Source organism: Scyliorhinus canicula, chromosome 13 (genome assembly GCF_902713615.1).
Source record: "Scyliorhinus canicula chromosome 13, sScyCan1.1, whole genome shotgun sequence".
NCBI lineage: Eukaryota > Metazoa > Chordata > Chondrichthyes > Carcharhiniformes > Scyliorhinidae > Scyliorhinus > Scyliorhinus canicula.
This window is the reverse complement of record NC_052158.1, coordinates 117,111,319-117,126,792: the sequence shown is the minus strand read 5'-3', so window position 1 is coordinate 117,126,792 and position 15,474 is coordinate 117,111,319. Positions and strand designations below refer to the sequence as shown.

General features: G+C 48.4%; 1 protein-coding gene across 3 annotated transcripts in view; it reads left to right on the top strand.

Moving 5' to 3' along the window:
• The window catches only part of dis3l2 (DIS3 like 3'-5' exoribonuclease 2), a 413,639-nt gene that overhangs the window by 376,324 nt on the left and 21,841 nt on the right, over positions 1–15,474 (top strand). For all 3 annotated transcript variants that reach the window (XM_038817596.1, XM_038817597.1, XM_038817598.1), the window contains one exon: positions 10,610–10,757. In XM_038817596.1, coding sequence (XP_038673524.1) covers positions 10,610–10,757 — 148 coding nt within the window. The remainder of the gene's footprint in view (positions 1–10,609; positions 10,758–15,474) is intronic.

Sequence of the window (15,474 nt, the reverse complement as noted above, 5' to 3'; positions counted from 1 at the left end):
TAAGCCCGTGGTTGAAATCAGACCAGTCACAATCTTATTGAATAATGGAGCAAACTGAAGGGGATGAGTGGCCTACTCTTCTCCTAAAATCTCTATATGCAAAAGATTACTGCACAAGATACAAGCTCATTTTGCTGGGCATAATATATGATCATGGAGAGAAGATTGGTGAATTTGCAGGAAACAAAATCATAAGAAATGGATAACCACGTTGGCAAAATAACTAATGAATGCCACAGGGGGACAAGTGATGCAGCCTCAGATATTTTCCATTTATATTAATGACTTGGTTGAAGGGACAGAGTGTGTTGTAGTCAAATTTGCAAATGATACAAAAATAGTTGTGAAAAGAAGTTGTGAGGATGCAAATAAGATGCAAGTGAATATAGATGTGTTAAGTGAGTGGGCAAAAATGTGGCAGATGATGTATAATGTGGGAAAATGTGTGGTTATCAACTTTGGTAGGATGAAAGAAAATCATAGTATTATTTAAACAGAGATGCAACCAAATGCCGTGGCAGAGAGCGATTTGGGTGTCCTCGTACATGAATCAAAATGTTAGCATGCAAGTGCAGCAGGGAAATAAGAAGGCAAATGAAATGTTAGGCTTTATTTCAAGGGAGGTGGAATATAAAAGTAAGGAAATCTACTTAGAATTATACAGGGTGTTGGTGAGACCACACTAGAGTATTGCATACACTTTGGCCTCATTATTTAAGGAAGAATGTACTTGCTTTGGAGGCAATTCAGTGAAGATTCACTCAGTTGCTTCCTCGGTAAAAGGGAAATTTTTATGGGAGTCAAAGTTTATGCAGGGTGGGCAGAAAAGTAGAGTTGAGGTCATGATCAGATTAACCATGGCCTTTTTGAATGACACAGCAGGCTTGAGGGGTGGAATCATAGATTGAATCATAGATTGAATATGGATTGCGGGTGGCATGTGGCGCAGTGGTTAGCACTGGGACTACAGCGCTGAGGACCCAGGTTCGAATCCCGGCCCTGGGTCACTGTCCGTGTGGAGTTTTCACATTCACTCCATGTCTGTGTGGGTTTCACCCCCATAACCCAAAGATTTACAGGTTAGGTGGATTGGCCACACTCAATTGCTCCTAAAATTGGGAAAAAAATAATTGGGTACTCTAAATTAAAAAAAATAATAATATGGATTGAGAATTGGCTAATGGTATGGGTTGAGAATTAGTTGACAGAAAACAGAGCAAAATAAATGGATCACCATTCTCAGTTTGGCAGGCTATCACTAGTGGGGCATCGCAAGGATGAGTGCTCGGTACAAAGCTGTTCGCAATCTATATAAATGATTTAGATGTGGGGATCAGTAGTAACATTTATAAATTTGCTGATGACACCAAATTAGATGGGAATGTAAGTTGTGAGGAGGATGCAAGGAGGCTTCAATAGGACTTGGAGAGACAAAGTGAATGGGCTCGAACATGGCATATGGAATACAATATAAATAAGTGTTAAGTAGAAAGAACAGAAGACTGAATATTTCTTAAAAGTTGGGAAGTACGGGTGTCCAAAGGGACCTCGATGTCCTTGTTCATAAAAGCCAGCATGCAGATGCAGCAAGAAAACAGGAAGACAAATGGTATGTTGGCATTCATTGCAAGAGGATTTGAATAAAGATGTCTTATTGCAGAGAGCCTTTATGAATTGAAATGAAATGAAAATCGCTTATTGTCACGAGTAGGCTTCAATGAAGTTACTGTGAAAAGCCCCTGAGACCACACTTGGAGTATTGTGTACAGGTTTGGTCCCCTTATGTAAGGAGGGGTATACTTGCCATAGAGGGATTACAACAGTGATTCACCAGATTAATCCCTGGAATGGCAGGCTTGTTTTATGAGGAAAACATGGGAAGACTGGGTCTATATTCCAGAAAGTTTTGAAGAATGAGGGATGACCTCATTAAAACTTGTATATTCTTACAGGGCAGGATAAGTGGATGTGGATGTTTTCCCTGGCTCGTGAGACTAAAACCAAGGGAATAATCTTCGGATAAATGGTACGCTTTTAAAACTGAAATGAGGAGGAATTTCTTTCCTGAATTTTTGGAATTCTCTACCCCACTGGAATGTGGAATCTCAGTCATTGACCAGAAATCAATAGATTTCTGGAGACAAATGATATCAAGGACATGGAGAGAATGCGGGAAAGTGGCATTGAGGTAGATGATGAACCATAATCTAATTGAATGGCAGAGCAGGCTCGATGGGCCAAGTGGCCTACTCCTGTTCCCATGAGTTGTCTATTCCCGCTCCTATTTATTATGTTCTGTGCTTATTGACTTACGTTATCTCCTGGTCAAGCAACATCTCACTTTGTTAAATTCTTAGCCTTGTGTTCAGAGCCATTAATGGCTTTGCCCTTCTCTATCTCTGTAATCTCCTTCTGCCCCACAACCTTCTGTGATATTTGAACTCTAATTTTGGTGTCTTAAACTTTTTCATTGATCCACCATTGCCTTCAGCTGCCGAGACCCTAAACTCTGGAATCCCTCCCTAATCCTCTCCATCTTGCTGCCTCTCTTTCGACCTTTGCCCCATAAAACCTTTTGGACATCTGCCTGCTGTGTCAGGCTTTGCTTCATAATGCCCCTGTGAGTGCCTTGAGATGTTTTATTGCACTACATAAATATAAGGTCTCATTTTTAAAATAAACACTTATTTGAATAATAACTGTTTGTTCTATGCTGTGTACAGTATTATCAATTTTCACCTCCTTTATATATTGTGTTTTTGAGTACACTCTCTCTTCATGATATTGAGCAATGCTACACCCTCATTCCATGGCTGACTTTTACACATTTAGGATTAATTATTGAGAACATTGGTAAATACCATGTGATGAACATTACTGTTAAGTTAAGCAAATGTACAGAACACAATCAAGACCCGTTAAGCCACAAAGGGAGTTTGGCAAGATTGGATGGTATTTATTTTAATGCAAGGAATCTGACAAATAAGGCAGATGAATTGAGTTAAAACATGGGGGGTATGATGGGGCTTTGGCAAAGAGTCATCGGACTCGAAACATTAGCTCTTTTCTCTCCCTACAGATGCTGCCAGACCTACTGAGACTTTCCAGCATTTTGTCTTTCGTTTCAGATTCCAGCATCCGCAGTAATTTGCTTTTATGGGGGGTATGACGTAATTGCTGTCACTGAAACATGGTTGAGAGAGGGGCAGGATTGGCAGCTCAATATTCCAAGATGCAGGATCTTCAGGAGAAATAGGGAAGGAGATAAAAGAGGAGAGGGTGTCGGAATTTTGATCAGGGAATCAATTATAGCAGTAAGGAGGGATGACATCTAAGCAGGCTCTTCAACTGAAGCCATTTGTGTAGAACTTAAAAACAAAAAAGGAGCAATCACATTGCTGAAAGTTTTCAAAAGCCCCCTAACAGTCCAAGAGAAATAAAAGAGCAGATATGTTGGCAAATTTAAGACAAGTGTAAAAGTAATAGGATACTGATGGTGGGGGATTTCAACTTGCCCAATATTAACTGGGGTAGCCGCAGTATGAAACGTTTAGAGATAGCGGAATTCTTACAATACATCCAGGAGAACCTTTTAAGCCAGTCTGCAGAAGGTCCTACATGAGAGGGGCAGTCCTGGACTTCATTTTCAGTAATGAAAGTGGGCGAGTGGTTGAAGTATCAATGGGGAAGCATTTTGCAGACAATGAGCATAACTCTGTTAGATTTGAGATTGTTATGGAAAAGGACAAGGATGGACCTGAGATCAAAGCTTAACTGGGCAGATACGATTTGGCTAGAGTGGAGTGGAGGTAAATCTGGGACAGAACAGTGGGATGCATTCAAGAAGGAAATAGGGAGAGTACAGTACATGTTCAAATCATGAAAAAGGTGGGGCCACCAAATCCAGTGAACCCTGGCTATCGAGGGATACATGACATTGGATCAGGAGAAAGGGGGAGGCTTGTGGCAGATATCGAGGCTCGAAACAGCAGAAGCCTTAGAGGGGTATAGAATGTGAAAGGGAGAACTTAAAAAGAAAATTAGGAGAGCAAAAAGGGGACATGAAAGGATACTGTCAGGTAAAATAAAAGAAAATCCTATGTTGTTGGGGAAGAGGATAACTAGGAAAAATAGGACCCATTAAGGACCGCAATGGTAATTTGTGTGTGGAGCAGCTGGATGTAGATAGGGTTCTAAATGAATACTTTGTGCCAGTGTTCACTTGAGAGGGGCAATATGGGTGTAGAAATTAGGGAGTAATAAAATGAAAGAGATTAACATAGACAGAGAGGAGGTTCTGAGTGGTCTGGCAGGCTTAAAAGTAGACAAACTTCCAGGGCCAGATGAAATATTTCCCAGGTTATTGAGTGAGACAAGGGAAGGAAGTAGCAGGGGCACTGGCAATTATTTTCAATTCCTCTCTGACCACAGGAGAGGGACTGGAGGATAGCCAATCTAGTGCTATTATTCAGGAAGGGAGGAAGGAGTAATCCAGGAAACGTCAAGCCAGTCGGTCTAAACTCAGTGGTGGGGGAACTATTATTCTGAAAGACAGAAGTAATCTGCATTTGGACAGGCAGGGAGTAATCAAGAACAGTTAGCATAGTTTTGGTAAGTGGAGGTCATGTCTGACCAACTTGATTGAATTTTTCAAAGAGGTGACCAGGTGTACAGATGAGGAAATTCATTTGATGTAGGCTACTTGGACTTCAGCAATGCTGTTGATAAAGTCCCACATACGAGACTAATAGTGAAGGTAAGAGCCCATGGGATCCACGGAATTTTGGCATATTGGATCCAGGATTGTTTGATTGGCAGGAAGTGGAGGGTGATGGTCGAGGGGTGTTTTTCTGACTGGAAGCCTGTGTCCAGTGGGGTCCCGCAGGGATCAGTGTTGGGACCCTTGCTATTTGTGGTTTATATAAATGATTTAGACATGAATGTAGGAGGGTGATCAGTAAGTTTGCTGATGTTGCAGAAATTTGTGGGGTGGTAAATAGTGAGGAGGATAGCCTTGGATTACAGGAGGATGTAGACAGGCTGGTCAGATGGGCTGAACAGTTGTAAATGGAATTCAGTCCAGATAAGAGTGAGGTGATGCACTTGGGCAGGACAAACAAAGCAAGGGAATACAAGGTAAATGGCAGGACCCTGGGAAGCACTGAGGATCAGATGGACCTTGGTGTGCCTGTACACCGATCCTTAATGGTGGCAGAATGGGTGGATACAGTGGTTAAGAAGGCACATGGTATGCTTGCCTTTATTAGCCAAGGCACATGAGTTTAAGAGCAGGAAGGTTGTACTGGAACTGTATAAAATATTGGTTAGACCACAGCTAGAATATTGTGTGCAGTTCTGCAAACCACATTACAGGAGGGATACGATAGCACCAAAACGGTTGCAGAGGAGACTTAACAGGATGTTGCCTAAACTGGAGAATTTTAGTTATGAAGAGGGATTGGATAGATCGATTGTTTTCCTTAGAGCAGTGGAGACTGAGGGGGTGACATCAGTCTCTCAGCTCTCCACCCCACCCCAGTCGCACAGCTCTCCATCCCACCCCAGTCTCTCAGCTCCATTCCACCCCAGTCTCTCAGCTCTCCACCCCGCCCCAGTCTCTCAGCTAGCCACCCCACCCCAGTCGTACAGCTCCACCCCACCCCAGTCTCTCAGCTCCACCCCACCCCAGTCTCTCAGCTCTCCATCCCACCCCAGTCGCACAGCTCTCCATCCCACCCCAGTCGCACAGCTCTCCATCCCACCCCAGTCGCACAGCTCTCCATCCCACCCCAGTCGTACAGCTCTCAATCCCACCCCAGTCTCTCAGCTCCACCCCACCCCAATCTCTCAGCTCTCCATCCCACCCCAGTCGCACAGCTCTCCATCCCACCCCAGTCTCTCAGCTCCACCCCACCCCAGTCTCTCAGCTCCACCCCACCCCAGTCTTAGCTCCACCCCACCCCAGTCTCACAGCTCTCCATCCCACCCCAGTCTCTCAGCTCCACCCCACCCCAGTCTGAGCTCCACCCCACCCCAGTCTCTCAGCTCTCCACCTCACCCCAGTCTCTCAGCTCCACCCCACCCCAGTCGTACAGCTCTCCACCCCACCCCAGTCTCTCAGCTCTCCACCTCACCCCAGTCTCTCAGCTCCACCCCACCCCAGTCACTCAGCTCTCCCCCCACCCCAGTCTCTCAGCTCTCCATCTCACCCCAGTCTGAGCTCCACCCCACCCCAGTCTCTCAGCTCTCCATCCCACCCCAGTCTCTCAGCTCCACCCCACCCCAGTCGCACAGCTCTCCATCCCACCCCAGTCTGAGCTCCACCCCACCCCAGTCTCTCAGCTCTCCACCTCACCCCAGTCTCTCAGCTCCACCCCACCCCAGTCTCTCAGCTCTCCATCTCACCCCCGTCTCTCAGCTCCACCCCACCCCAGTCGCACAGCTCTCCATCCCACCCCGGTCCCTTAGCTCTCCCCCCACCTCAGCCTCGCAGTTCTCCACCTCACCAAGGTATCTCAGCTCCACCCCACTCCACGCACTCAGCTCTCCGCCCCATCCCAGTCATGCAACTGTCCACCCCACCCCAGTCACACAGCTCCACCCCATTCCAGTGTCACAGCTCCACCCCACCCCAGTGTCACAACTCCACCCCACCCCAGTGTCACAGCTCCACCCCAGTGTCACAGCTCCACCCCACCCCAGTGTCACAGCTCCACCCCACCCCAGTGTCACAGCTCCACCCCACCCCAGTGTCACAGCTCCATCCCACCCCAGTGTCACAGCTCCACCCCACCCCAGTGGCACAGCCCCATCCCATCCCAGTCACAGCTCCATCCCATCCCAATCACAGCTCCACCCCATTCCTGTGTCACAGGCCAACACCACCCCAGTGTCAGAGCTCCACCCCATTCCAGTGTCTCAGCTCCACACCACCCCAGTGTCACAGTCCCATCCCACCCCAGTGTCACAGCTCCACCCCACCCCAGTGTTACAGCTCCATCCCACCCCAGTGTCACAGCTCCATCCCATCCCAATCACAGCTCCACCCCATTCCTGTGTCACAGGCCAACACCACCCCAGTGTCAGAGCTCCACCCCATCCCAGTGTCTCAGCTCCACACCACCCCAGTGTCACAGCTGCACCCCATCCCAGTGTCACAGCTCCACCCCATCCCAGTGTCACAGTCCCATCCCACCCCAGTGTCACAGCTCCATCCCACCCCAGTGTCACAGCTCCACCCCACCCCAGTGTCACAGCTCCACACCACCCCAGTGTCACAGCTCCATCCCACCCCAGTGTCACAGCTCCATCCCACCCCAGTGTCACAGCTCCATCCCACCCCAGTGTCACAGCTCCACCCCACCCCAGTGTCACAGCTCCATCCCACCCCAGTGTCACAGCTCCACCCCATCCCAGTGTCACAGCTCCACCCCACCCCAGTGTCACAGCTCCACCCCATCCCAGTGTCACAGCCCCACACCATCCCAGTGTCACAGCTCCACCCCACCCCAGTGTCACAGCTCCATCCCACCCCAGTGTCACAGCTCCACCCCGTCCCAGTGTCACAGCTCCACCCCACCCCAGTGTCACAGCTCCTCACCATCCCAGTCACAGCTCCATCCCATCCCAATCACAGCTCCACCCCATCCCTGTGTCACAGGCCAACACCACCCCAGTGTCAGAGGTCCACCCCATCCCAGTATCACAGCTCCACCCCATCGCAGTGTCACAGTCCCATCCCACCCCAGTGTCACAGCCCCACACCATCCCAGTGTCACAGCTCCATCCAACCCCAGTGTCACAGCTCCACACCATCCCAGTGTCACAGCCCCACCCCATCCCAGTGTCACAGCTCCACACCATCCCAGTGTCACAGCCCCACCCCACCCCAGTGTCACAGCTCCACCCCACCCCAGTGTCACAGCTCCACACCATCCCAGTCTCTCAGCTCTCCATCCCACCCCAGTCGCACAGCTCTCCATCCCACCCCAGTCGCACAGCTCTCCACCCCACCCCAGTCTCTCGGCTCTCCACCCCACCCCAGTCGCACAGCTCTCCATCCCACCCCAGTCTCTCAGCTCCACCCCACCCCAGTCTGAGCTCCACCCCACCCCAGTCTCACAGCTCTCCATCCCACCCCAGTCTCTCAGCTCCATCCATCCCAGTGTCACAGCTCCACCCCATCCCAGTGTCACAGCTCCACCCCACGCCAGTGTCACAGCTCCACCCCATCCCAGTGTCACAGCTCCACCCCACCCCAGTGTCACAGCTCCACCCCACCCCAGTGTCACAGCTCCACCCCACCCCAGTGTCACAACTCCACCCCATCCCAGTCACAGCTCCACCCCATCCCAGTCACAGCTCCACCCCATCCCAGTGTCACAACTCCACACCATCCCAGTCACAGCTCCACACCACCCCACTGTCACAGCTCCACCCCACTCCAGTGTCACAACTCCACCCTACTGTTACAGCTCCACCCCATCCAAGTGTCACAGCTCCACCCTACCCCACTGTCACAGCTCCACTCCACCCCACTGTCACAGCTCCACCCCATCCCACTGTCACAGCTCCACCCCACCCAGTCCCTTAGCTCTCCCCCCACCCAGTCTCTCAGCTCTCCATCCCACCCCAGTCTCTCAGCTCCACCCCATCCCAGTGTCACAGCTCCACCCCACCCCAGTCTCTCAGCTCCACCCCACCCCAGTCTCTCAGCTCCACCCCATCCCAGTGTCACAGCTCCACCCCACCCCAGTCACAGCTCCACACCACCCCAGTGTCACAGCTCCACACCATCCCAGTGTCACAGCTCCACCCTACCCCAGTGTCACAGCTCCACCCCACCCCAGTTTCACAGCTCCACCCCACCCCAGTGTCACAACTCCACCCCACCCCAGTCACAGCTCTACCCCATCCCAGTGTCACAGCTCCACCCCATCCCAGTGTCACAGCTCCACACCACCCCAGTGTCACAGCTCCATCCCACCCCAGTCACAGTTCTGCCCCATCCCAGTATCATGGCCCCACCCCACCCCAGGGTCACAGCACCACCCCACCCTAGTGTCACAGCTCCACCCCACCCTAGTGTCACAGCTCCACCCCACCCCAGTCTCTCAGCTCCACCCCACCCCAGTGTCACAGCTCCACCCCATCCCAGTGTCACGGCTCCACCCCACCCCAGTCTCACAGCTCTCCACCCCATCCCAGTGTCACAGCTCCACCCCATCCCTGTGTCACAGCTCCACCCCATCCCAGTGTCACAGCTCCACCCCACCCCAGTGTCACAGCTCCACCCCGCCCCAGTCACAGCTCTACCCCACCCCAGTGTCACAGTTCCACACCATCCCTGTGTCACAGCTCCACCCCATCCCAATCACAGCTCCACCCCATCCCTGTGTCACAGGCCAACACCACCCCAGTGCCAGAGCCCCACCCCATCCCAGTGTCAGAGCTCCACCCCATCCCAGTGTCTCAGCTCCACACCATCCCAGTTTCACAGCTCCACCCCATCCCAATCACAGCTCCACCCCATCCCTGTGTCACAGGCCAACACCACCCCAGTGTCTCAGCTCCACCCCATCCCAGTGTCACAACTCCACCCCATCCCAATCACAGCTCCACCCCATCCCAGTGTCACAGCCCCATCCCATCCCAGTGTCACAGTCCCATCCCACCCCAGTGTCACAGCTCCACACCACCCCAGTGTCACAGCTCCACCCCATCCCAGTGTCACAGCTCCATCCCACCCCAGTCACAGCTCCACCCCACCCCAGTGTCACAGCTCCACCCCATCCCAGTGTCACAGCTCCACCCCACCCGTGTCACAGCTCCATCCCATCCCAGTGTCACAGCTCCACACCATCCCAGTGTCACAGCCCCACACCATCCCAGTGTCACAGCCCCACCCCATCCCAGTGTCACAGCCCCACCCCATCCCAGTGTCACAGCTCCACCCCATCCCAGTGTCACAGCCCCACCCCATCCCAGTGTCACAGCCCCACCCCATCCCAGTGTCACAGCTCCACACCACCCCAGTGTCACAGCCCCACCCCATCCCAGTGTCACAGCCCCACCCCATCCCAGTGTCACAGCTCCACACCACCCCAGTGTCACAGCTCCACACCACCCCAGTGTCACAGCTCCACACCATCCCAGTGTCACAGCTCCACCCCACCCCAGTCACAGCTCCACACCATCCCAGTGTCACAGCCCCACCCCATCCCAGTGTCACAGCCCCACCCCATCCCAGTGTCACAGCTCCACACCACCCCAGTGTCACAGCTCCACCCCATCCCAGTGTCACAGCCCCACCCCATCCCAGTGTCACAGCCCCACCCCATCCCAGTGTCACAGCTCCACACCACCCCAGTGTCACAGCTCCACACCACCCCAGTGTCACAGCTCCACACCATCCCAGTGTCACAGCTCCACCCCACCCCAGTCACAGCTCCACACCATCCCAGTGTCACAGCTCCACCCCACCCCAGTGTCACAGCTCTCCACCCCACTCTGCTGTCACATAGATTCTGAGGTGCAAGAACAAGTTTTCTTCTTTGTTTTACATGTAATGATGACAACCTCTGCATAAGTGTATTCAATCTCTTTCCAGATGGCGCGGTACTACTGTACTGGAGTCCATCATGATGAAGCATTCTTCCACCATTATGCACTCAATGTGCCTCTCTACACTCACTTCACTTCACCCATTCGCCGTTACGCTGATATCATCGTGCATCGACTTCTTGCTGCAACACTTGGTAGGTTATTCAGTCTTTGTTACAGGTGTGAAACAAGATGAAATATTAATATGTAATGTAATGTTTTAAGTTGAGTTACAGTGCAGACTATTGTCATGTTCAAATGTACTTCTCAAGATTGACTTTGGCATTTTAAATTTGGGTTTTCGTTGGCTGGTAAATAGGCCTTTGGAGTTTATTTTCAGCCAGTGAAAGCCCTTTTTGAGCAAGACAGATTTGGAAGTTTTCAGAACTTATGTGCTCAGGAAAGAAGAAAAAAAGTTAAGTGAGTTGGCCATGAACTTTTATCAGGTGCCTAATGTGTCTCTACAACTATTATTTCATTTAAATTATTTTCAACTTCCAGTGTGAAATGCTGATTATGTTCCTGTTTGGAGTTGACTTTGCGTCTGCTTTCATGAATTTTCAAAAGTTTTCAGAAATCTCAAAAATTCCATTCATTGCATTGATACACTCAGACAGCCTATTTATAAATGAATATGTCTCGACTATTTGAGTCATTTGTTCTCTTTTGTCCTTATCGAAGAAGGGGATTTGTTATCTATTGCAATTTCAGATTGCCTTGTGGATTACTATATATGTGTTCAGTTTTAACCAACAGTGCTTACGCTTTATAAATTAAATCAAACCCAGAGACGATGTATGTGGTGACTGATGGTCAATATTATATTCATAGATCACATCATGCAGTCATTCCTGGGGAGTACAGTTAAAAGGGTACATGGGTTTCTAATATGTCAACATTGTTATCATTCCTTTGTTTTAATCCTTCTTTTGAACAATTATTGATGGATGAGCATCCCCAAAATCTAGGTCTGGATCATCTAGGCTAAAATTGAAAGAAATACTACAGAAAATTACAACTTGGAGCTTTTTTCACTGGTAAACTCATGACTGGCATTTGAAACTGGAGTTCAGTTGTTCATTCAATAAATTAGCCATATTGAATGAACTCACACTTAGCTGCTGTGAACTGACTTTGATCATGTCCTACTTTATTTAAATGAAAGTACTTACCGTAATTTCTTTGTGAAATCCAAACTTGATGCATTAAATTATTGTAAAAGTTACAAAATACAGTATAACATTTCTCTAACTAAATTGTTGCCTTTTTTAAATGCAACATTTAAGCTTAGCTGTCCAACATAACAATAATATTAGCCAGCAAATGCTGGATATAGTCAGCAATTTAGACAATATTTTGATGAAAGTCATTGATCTGAAATGTTGGGTGAAATTCACCAGAAAATAGTGCGATCTTGGACGTGTTTGGCAAGGTGTTTCACGACAACTGCAATGCTAAGTTGCAGCCCAAGTTTTTTTAGCCTTTGGGAGTTTCTCCCGTCAAGGCCACACTTTGAGATCTTTCCAACATTGGAGAGGCGAACTTGACAGCAGGATCAGCTCCTCAGAAATCAGGGAGCCCCCAGGCCCTGACCCTTGTCCATGTCAACCGGGAACCTGGGCACCTTCGACTGTCAGCTTGGCAGTCTGGCAGTGTTAGGTTGGACTAACCAAGTTGCCTGGGTGGCACTGCCAGGTTGCCAGGCTGGTTGTGCCACGGGTGTCCAGGTGCAGGGGAAATGCCGGGGTACTAACATGCCCTGTCCCAGACCACCTGGGGGGCCCTAATGCCTCTGAGATCTCTCGTCTCTTCTCCCCCTCCCCCCCCCCCCCCCCCGCCCCGGTGAGGTGCCATCAATTTTGGGCCTGCTGCAATTCACCCGTTCATAACATGGCGGGAGAATAGTGCCTGCCAACTCTGTTTTTCTCTCCGCAGTTGCTGCCTGACTTGCTGAGTATTTGCAGCATTTTTTATTTTTATTTGTTATCCAGCACTGCAGTGTTTTGCTTTTGTTTTACAATAACTAGCTGGGTTCATAAACCGCAGCCTAACCAAACATAATTAAAACAAAGATATGGCTGCAGGGTGACCAGGGATGGGAACTGAATATCCAGGGGTAGAAAAGGTTGCATTGCTGGTTAAAGAGGAAATTAACGCAATAGGAAAGAAGGATATTAACTCTGGCAATATGGAATCTGTAAGGCTAGAGCTGAGAAACACCATGGGGTAAAAAATGTTAGTGGACATCGTATATAGACCCCAAATTGTAATAGTGATGTTGGTAATGGCATTAAACAGGAAATTAGAGATGCATTCGATAAAGGACTATCGGGGTGATTTTAATCTGCAGATAGATTGGGCAAATCAAATTAGCCACAATACCGTAGAGGAGGAATTCCTGGAGTATATACGGGATGGTTTTCTGGCCAATACATTGAGGAACCAACTAGAGAACAGGCCATCCTAGACTGCGTACAGTGTAATGAGAATTGAATCATTGGCAACCTAGTGATGAGTCACCATAATATGATAGAAATTTTTATCAAGATGGAGAGTGAAGTAGTTGATTCTGAACTAGGATCCTGGATCTTAATAAAGGAAACTACGTTGATATGAGGCGTGAGTTGGCTTTGATCAATTGGGGAACTTAAAGGGATGACAGTGGATAGGCAATGGTAAAGATTCAAGAAGCACATGGGGGAACTGCAACAATTGTTTATTCCTGTCTGGCACAAAAGTAAAATGGGAAAGGTGGCCATACCACGGCTTACAAGGGAAGTTAGAGATAATATTCAACCCAAGGAAGAAGAATACAAATTGGACAAGAAAAATAACAGGTCTGAGGATTGGGAGCAGTTTAGAATTCAGCAAAGAAGGGCCAAGGGATTGATTGAGAAGGGGAAAATAGAGTACGAGAATAAGCTTGTAGGGAACATAGAAACTGACTTTAAATGTTTCTATAGGTACGTGAAGAGAAAAAGATTAGTGAAGACAGTTAGAAACAGGGGAATGTATAATAGAGGACAAAGAAATGGCTGAGTAACTAAATACATGCTTTGGTTCTGTCTTTACAAGTGAGGGCACAAATCAGATAACAGAAATGTTGGGAAACAGAGGGTTTAGTAAGAGGGAGGAACTGAAGGAGATCAATATTAGTAAAGAAATGGTGTTGGGGAAGTTGATGGGATTGAAGGCCGATAAATGCCCACAGGCTGATGATCTACATCCCAAAATACTTCAGGAAGGGCTCCAGAAATAGTGGATGCATTGGTGGTATCACCAGGGCTTGGATTAGCACAGTGGGCTAAATAGCTGGTTTGTAATGCAGAACAAGGCAGCAGCGCAGGTTCAATTCCCGTACCGGCCTCCCAGAACAGGCGCCGGAATGTCGCGACTAGGGGCTTTTCATAGTAACTTCATTGAAGCCTACTTGTGACAATAAGCGATTATTATTATTATTATTATTATTATATTATCTTCCAGGATTCTATAGACGCTGGAACAGTTCCTGCAGATTGGAGGGTAGCTACTGTAACTCCACTATTTAAAAATGGAGGTCGAGAGAAAGCAGGGAATTATAGACCAGTAAGCCTGACATTGGTAGCGGAGAAAATTCTAGAATCCATTATCAAAGATTTTATAGCTGAGCACTTAAAAAACAGTGGCAGGATGGGACAGAGTCGCCATGGATTTATGAAGGGGAAGTCATGCTTGACAAATCTACTGGAATTCTTTGTGGATGTAACGAGTAGAGTTGACGAAGGGGAGTCAGTGGATATATTTTGACTTTCAGAAGGTTTTTGACAAAGTCCGCTTAAGAGATTAGCGTGTAAAATTGAAGCACGTGGGATTAAGCGTAATGTATTGAGATGGACAGAAAACTGGTTGGCAGACAGGAAACCAAGAACAGGAATTAACAAATCTTTTTCAAATTGGCGGCAGTGACTAGTGGGGTACCGCAGGGATTGGTGCTCGGACTCCAGCTGTTGACAAGATATATTAATGATTTAGATGAGGGAGCACAATGTAATATCTCCAAATTTTCAGATGACACCAAGTTGAGTGGGAGAGTGAGCTGTAAGGAGGATGCAGAAATCCTTCAGTATGATTTGGACAAGTTGAATGATTGGACAAATGAATGGCAGATGCTGTATAATTTGGATAAGTGCGAGGTTATCCACTTTGGTAGCAAAAACAAAAAGACAGACTATTATCTGAGTGGTTATAAATTAGGAAGGGAATGTGCAACAAGACCTGGGTGTCCTCGTACACCAGTCACTGAAGGTAAACATGCAGGTACAGCAGGCGGTGAAGAAGACAAATTGTATGCTGGCCTTCATTGCAAGAGGATTTGAATACGGAAGCAGGGATGTGCTTGCTGCAATTTTAGATGGCCTTGGTGATGCCACACCTGGAATATTGTGTGCAGTTTTGGTCTGAGGAAAGATGTTGTTGCTCTAGAGGGAATGCAGCAGAGGTTTACCAGACTGATTCTTGGGATGGTGGGACTGACATAATAGAGATTGAATCGGTTAGAATTGTATTTGCTAGAGTTCAGAAGAATGAGGAGGGATCTCGTAGAAACCTATAAAATTCTAACAGGACTGGACAGAGTAGATGTAGGAAGGATGTTCCTGATGGTGGGGGTGTTCAGAACAGTCTGAGGATACGGGGTAGACCATTAAGGACAGAGCTGAGGAGAAATTTCTTCACCCAGAGTGGCCGACCTTTGGAATTTAATATCACAGGAAGTCGTTGAGGCCAAAACATTGTACGTTTTCAAGAAGCAGTTTTATATAGAACTTGGGGTGAAGAAGTATGTGGGGTTAAGCTATTGAATTGGAGGATCAGCCATGAACATAATGAATGGTG